At 48.2% G+C, this 6,000-nt stretch overlaps 2 protein-coding genes across 2 annotated transcripts; one reads left to right on the plus strand and one right to left on the minus strand.

Annotated features, from left to right (window-relative positions):
• The first annotated feature begins 595 nt into the window (after positions 1-595).
• Positions 596-5,381, plus strand: RAN (RAN, member RAS oncogene family). The gene is made up of 7 exons (XM_055794369.1): positions 596-744; positions 1,651-1,693; positions 2,598-2,682; positions 2,772-2,897; positions 3,905-4,092; positions 4,637-4,807; positions 4,902-5,381. Exons 2-7 carry the CDS (start codon positions 1,658-1,660, stop codon positions 4,944-4,946), a joined length of 651 nt encoding a protein of 216 aa, XP_055650344.1. The 5' UTR covers positions 596-744; positions 1,651-1,657; the 3' UTR covers positions 4,947-5,381.
• On the minus strand, positions 832-1,404 carry LOC129783769 (basic proline-rich protein-like). The gene has a single exon (XM_055795071.1). The coding sequence runs from the start codon at positions 1,402-1,404 to the stop codon at positions 832-834; it is 573 nt and encodes a 190-aa protein (XP_055651046.1).
• Positions 5,382-6,000: the final 619 nt, after the last annotated feature.

Below are 6,000 nucleotides of genomic sequence, written 5' to 3' on the forward strand. Positions count from 1 at the left end.
GATATTTAAAGAAATAATAATCCGTTATTTATTCTCGATTATGGGGTGCACCAAGAAAGATTATGCAGACCACACAGAACTTGTTTTCAGTATACTGGAGCAAGAAATACTGGAGACCTTAAAAGTCAGTTTGAACCCATGAACTTGGCATTTATAGACCTAGGCGAAACACTTAGGCTCTTTGACAGTCAGTTTTTCAACAGCTTTGTTCCACTGAAGTTTGGGCTTGAGAGGTTAGAGACCTTCCAGGGCTCAGGAAACGGCTTTATTTTAATGAGCGCACTCCGGGGAGCGCAGTGCGTCTGTGCGAGGGGCTGAAGAGCGGCGATGAGGGGCCGCAAAGGCAGCGCTGGCGAAGGCGCGCGCTCTCCCGGGTGCGGCTGCGGCCCTGCGCGCACTCTGACTAGACGCGAAGGGTCGCGCGGGGCGGCTGCCGCGCGCCCCGGGCCCCTCCCCGGCAGAACCCGGGGCTCTGCGGCACCAGGCGCTGGCCCCGGTCGCCGGGCGGGCTACCCGCGCCGGGCGGTGCCAGCCGCGCTTCGCGACTCCCCCCGGGCGGCGGCCGGCGCGGGACGGGCCCTCGGCGCCGCGCGCCCTCCCGCCCGCCCCCGCCACGTGACGGCCGGCCCCTCCTCCTCCCCGCGGCCGCGCGGCGTCGCTCTCCGGGTATTTGAACCGCGCTTCCGCCATCTTCCTAGCGCCCAGTCACGGAGGGGAGCGACGCGGTGAGAAGCCTCGCGAAAGGTAATGGGGCTAGGGCGCCCTCCGCCTCCTTCCAGCAGAGAGCGCGGCCGCTCCGAAGGGCGTGAGCGGTGGGGGTGGCGGCCGCCCTTAGCCGGTGTCCGGCGGCGGGGCCGGGAGGCGGGTCGGGCCGCGGCGAGGCCGGGCCCGAGCGCGCGGTGCTGCCGCGTTACCCGCCCTGGGTGGCGGCCTCTCCCTGCCGCAGCGGGAGGGCGGTAGCCGTGCTCGGCTGCGTCCCGGGCGCCGGGACGGGTGAAGCGGAGCGGGGCCTCCGACGGCCCGGCCCCGCGGGGGGAGGGGAGGTGGTGCGCGCTGCTCAGTCATGGTGGCTCGCGGCGGGGAGCGCGCGCCAGGCCCGTCGGCGGGGGCTGGTGGCGGGCTGAGGCCGGGTTGGCGGGAGGTCGCGCCGGGGAGCCCCGGAGGATCCGCGCCGGCCTCCCCCACACACCGCCCGGCCGGAGGGCGAGGTTCCCGCGGGGGCTGGGGCGCTGGGCGGGCGGAGAGGACTTGGTGCGAAGCGAGGCGGGGGCTGGCTTTCGCTGAGGCGCCTTTGGCGGCCCCGTCCCCCTCTCTGCTTTCCGGGGCCCGAGGGGCGGAGGAGTGCGGCGGCAGCCTGCCGTTACCAGGCTGCAGGGGCGGGCGGGAGGGAGGCGCCGCCGCCATTGCCGCGCGCGCTCCCGCCGCGTGTGGGGAAATGTGGAGGCGCTTCCTGCCCCATGAATGGGCCCGGGACCACGCGCGCTGTAGTGCTGGCGGGCGGGGGGCGGTGTGGGCCCAGCCTCCGCGCCGGCGGCGCCGACTGGCGCGCAGGAGGCGATTTGGGAGCCGCGAACGGCGCCCGGCCCCTTCCGGCTGGGACTTGAATCAGTTCGCCTGTTGTGAGCTCACATGCTTCCATTTCCCCTGCAGACCCAGCATGGCCGCCCAAGGAGAGCCCCAAGTGCAGTTTAAGGTAAGGGAGTGGTTTGGTGGTTTGTTTTCTTTTTTTTCTTCTCCACGCACACCATCCACACCTGCCCTTCAGTAGAGAAGCAGCACGACTGACTCGAGTGCTAACGTGGATGGGAGGTTTCGTTTTGAAGTGATGGTCTTTCATTAATGGTGCAGTTAATTGTAATATGGCTGTAACCTGTAAAAAAAAAAAAAAATTCTGTTGCACAGTGTCAATCTGATGTTGTTTGTAGTGTAATAAATCTTAAATTTCACAAGTGAAGTTCACAGCAAAAAGTGCTTAGAGTGCATTAGAATGGTCTGTTTTCTGTTTATTATCTACGTGTCAATTGTTTAGTGAAGAAAACTTCCAAACGTCGTGGTGCAGAGTTTTGTGGTGTGTTGTGTGGTGTTCTTTATTTTGCTGGCAGTCCTTAAGACTGCTTCATGAAAGGCTGCTACTTGTATTTCTTACAGCGCTTGGCTACAGTATTCTAGCTTTTAGTAGTACAGTTGTTTGGGGGCTTTTTGTGTGGTGGTTTTTTTTTTTTATTAAAATGTAAGATTACAGTGGATTTCTCCAATTTAGGTGCTTAAATGAGCTCCCCTCAAAATATGGTCACATTCAAGTTGAAATTCCATATTATTCTTGATACAGTCACTTCTAGTTTAGTAGAACCATATTCAGAGTGCATTGGAGTTTTCAGCTACAGGAACTGGGTAAGTCTGAGTGGAGTTGTAGTACAATAGGCTTAAATTGGGTCCCAGTACAGTGAGTTGCTTTGTCAGGAATTCAGTCTTTTGTTTACAGCATCTTGTAGAGCTGAAGTCTTTGTAGTAGTAATTAGTATTTAACACTAAAATGACTGGTAAATGTCTCTGCAAGTGTATTGCTCTGACTTCTTTTTCCCTTTGTCTGTCAACAGCTTGTTCTGGTTGGTGATGGTGGCACTGGTAAAACAACATTTGTAAAACGTCATTTGACCGGTGAATTTGAAAAGAAGTATGTAGGTAAGTCTGAAGAAACATTAGAGATTTAGTATCAGTTAGCAGGCCATGAATTGCATCTCTAAGTGCACTGTTTTTTCTTATTACTACAGCAACGCTGGGTGTTGAAGTTCATCCCCTGGTGTTCCATACTAACAGAGGCCCTATTAAATTTAACGTATGGGACACAGCTGGCCAAGAGAAATTTGGTGGGCTGCGAGATGGCTATTACATCCAAGGTAAGATAAATGTATATGTGGGAATATTCTGTATCTTTTAGAGTTGAATCCTTCATTCTACTCATGTTGGCCACTTTGAAAGCTGTTAGTGTGGTTTGCAGTGTTGAGCTAGTTTCTGGGTCTTCACACTTCTCATGTAGCTATGATAATTTCCTTTGCCGTCCAACTTGTGCTGATGCAGGAACATCTTAAGATTGTATTTCACTATGCTCTTGCAGGCTTTGGTATTAATGAGGAGTAATGGTGCACCTTATTCATACTCATAATACTAACTTACTCAGTTAGTACCAATTCATATCTGTATAAGTGTACTGTGCTGAGGCAAGGACTTGAAACACACAAAACTGTTAAGATTTTAGATATGACAGTGAAGTTGTACATCTCCATGCCAGAGTCTAGTCATCTTTTCTAAAGGAGTATTGGTAGTGTCCCGTACTCTTCTTGGCTAAGCTCTGTTCTTTGTGTATTTCAGTCACCTTTCAAACTTTGCAAGGGATTACTAGTTTGACATCATGGCTTTTACTTTAGAAATGCCAGGATCGAGTCAAGCCCCCATGTTTGTTGAAGAACTGTTCGGGACAAGGGCATCCTGAAATGTGAACTACAAGCTCTCAACCTACTTGAAAGCCTCAATAGGGTGCCTGAGATTAGTTAAATAGATGTTAACTAATTCCAGGTATTTGTGTAAATCAAAGTTGACTCCTCTAATCCTTGTGTGTTCTCATACAATGCAACAGGGTTATGCAGTGGGACAGTTGCATTCATAGAACTGGCTGGTCTTTAAGACTGGGCATTAACAAAGTGAAATAGTGTGGTCATGGGCTGAGTTCTGTGGACTTGTGTGTTGAACTTGTTAACAAAACATGGGCTCTCAAACTGTGTAGCTGAGGGGGAAAAGTTAATGAAGACGCTTAACCCTAATGTGGGATTTCTGTTTGTTTCTCTTCTCTCTCCAGTCTTAAATACTGCTTACTCTCCTGATGTAACTCTTGACTATTTTCTTGCAGCTCAGTGTGCCATCATAATGTTTGATGTAACATCAAGAGTTACTTACAAGAATGTACCTAACTGGCACAGAGATCTGGTACGAGTATGTGAAAACATCCCTATAGTGTTGTGTGGCAACAAAGTGGATATTAAGGACAGAAAAGTCAAGGCAAAATCCATTGTCTTCCACAGGAAGAAGAATCTCCAGGTATGTTGGCATGAGTTTGTAGGAATTGAATTTGTTGGATCCGACTGAAGTTGGGTTCTATGCAGTAATAGTGTTCCGCCTTTGTCACTGCGGGCTGTACTATTTCAGCTTTACATCCTGTTGGCTGTTTGAACCTAACTTCAGGGAAGAGGGAAGTGGTGATGTTAAAGATGATCACCTCTGTGCTTGAGCAGAAGCTATGTAAGTTCTTAAAGAGCTTGTGTGCATTTTCCTTTTGCTGCTCAGAATCTCGCCAGATGACAGAAGCGAGACTAAAGTAGATCAAGTCACAGGAAAAAGATAGATGCAGTGTTGCCTCCTAAGAGTTCCATCTTTGATCAGATTGGATACCTTTTCAGTTATTGCTGCTTATTTACCTGAAACTGTATGTTTCTGGGCACGTAGATCATGACTTTCTGAAAGCATAAACAGAAGTCATGTGGTCAAAAGAATACTAAGGTAAAAGTAGAGCTGATTATGTGTGTGTTCATCTTGGTATGCCCTAAATAACAGAGGTGTCTTTTTTTATGTACTTTTTTTGCAGTATTATGACATTTCAGCTAAGAGTAACTACAACTTTGAGAAGCCTTTCCTCTGGCTTGCTAGAAAGCTAATTGGAGATCCAAACTTGGAGTTTGTTGCCATGCCTGCTCTTGCACCACCTGAAGTTGTTATGGACCCAGCACTGGCAGCACAGTATGAGCAAGACTTACAGGTAAGTGAAGAAGGGCACAAAGGTCATATGATTGTTTGGGTTGCTGGGGCAAATAATTGAAGAACAGTTCTTAAGTGTAACTTATTTATTCCAGATTGCTCAAACCACTGCACTGCCAGATGAAGATGATGATCTGTGAGGGATGAAGCTGGAGCCCAGCGTCAGAAGTCTAGTTTTATAGGCAACTGTCCTGTGATGTCAGTGGTGCAGCGTGTTTGCCACTTTATTATCTAGCTGAGCAGAACATGTGCTTAATCTTTGGGATGCTGAAAGAGATGAATGGGCTTCGGAGTGAATGTGGCAGTTTAAAAAACAAAAAAAAACCGCAAAAAAAAAACCCCCAAAAAAACCCAAACAAAAAAAACCCCACCAAAACAACCAAACAAAACAAAATGAAAAAAACCCACCTTCATATTTTGGATCTGCATATTTAGCTGTTTTTTGGACTGCAATTACTTCCCCTTTTGAGTTTCAAATATAAGACTGCTGCAGTCACATCAAAGTGTTAAGTGTAAATCTTGTTTCTGTCATTCCCATTCTTTTTTGTTTAGATAATAAAGTTGTATTTCAAGTATCTCTAAGCAAGTGAACTTTCATGCATTGTTAGGAAAACTCTTCAAAGTGTCTTCTGCTCTTCAGTTGAGGCTAACACTCAGTTCTTAACTGCATTTCTCATTCTCTATTCCCCTTCCTGCTTCTCATGTTATGCTCCTCTTGCTAAATCAGAGCTAATGGTTAACCTTCCCTTGATTTCCTGAAGCATATAATCTAAGCACCTGAGGAAAGCTGAACTAACTGCCAGGTAAAACTAAAGCAGTGAACACTTGGCTGGTAAGTGTGATTGAATCAATATTCCTATGCAAATGGGAATGTTTGTGATCTGAAGGGTGTCTTGAGAGAAAAAAAAATCTAGTTCAGCTTGCATGTGCTACCATTAGATACAGTCTTGTCTTTTAATAGGTTCTACGACATGCCTTCACAGAGCTGTGTATTTCTAGTAGCCAGAAACAAATGGCATCTAGGCCTGTTAGATGACTTAAAACTTGTATCTTTGCATGGAACTTCATTCAGTAGACTTACAGCTGGTGAAACAAACTCTGAGCATCTTAAAATTCACTAACTAGAAGACAGTTGTTGTTTCAGCTACAAGAGCTCTTGGCTACAGAACAGCATATTAACTAAAACCACATTTA

The sequence above is a fragment of the Falco peregrinus genome, chromosome 2 (assembly GCF_023634155.1).
Source record: "Falco peregrinus isolate bFalPer1 chromosome 2, bFalPer1.pri, whole genome shotgun sequence".
Classification (NCBI taxonomy): Eukaryota; Metazoa; Chordata; class Aves; order Falconiformes; family Falconidae; genus Falco; species Falco peregrinus.

Bases quoted from the DNA above. Each gene is read 5' to 3' on its own strand.
- RAN (XM_055794369.1), top strand. From the start codon at position 1,658: ATGGCCGCCCAAGGAGAGCCCCAAGTGCAGTTTAAG. The intron at 1,694-2,597 runs GTAAGGGAGTGG...GTCTGTCAACAG, and splicing joins AGCCCCAAGTGCAGTTTAAG to CTTGTTCTGGTTGGTGATGG. The intron at 2,898-3,904 runs GTAAGATAAATG...ATTTTCTTGCAG, and splicing joins AGATGGCTATTACATCCAAG to CTCAGTGTGCCATCATAATG.
- LOC129783769 (XM_055795071.1), bottom strand. From the start codon at position 1,404: ATGGCGGCGGCGCCTCCCTCCCGCCCGCCCCTGCAGCCTGGTAACGGC.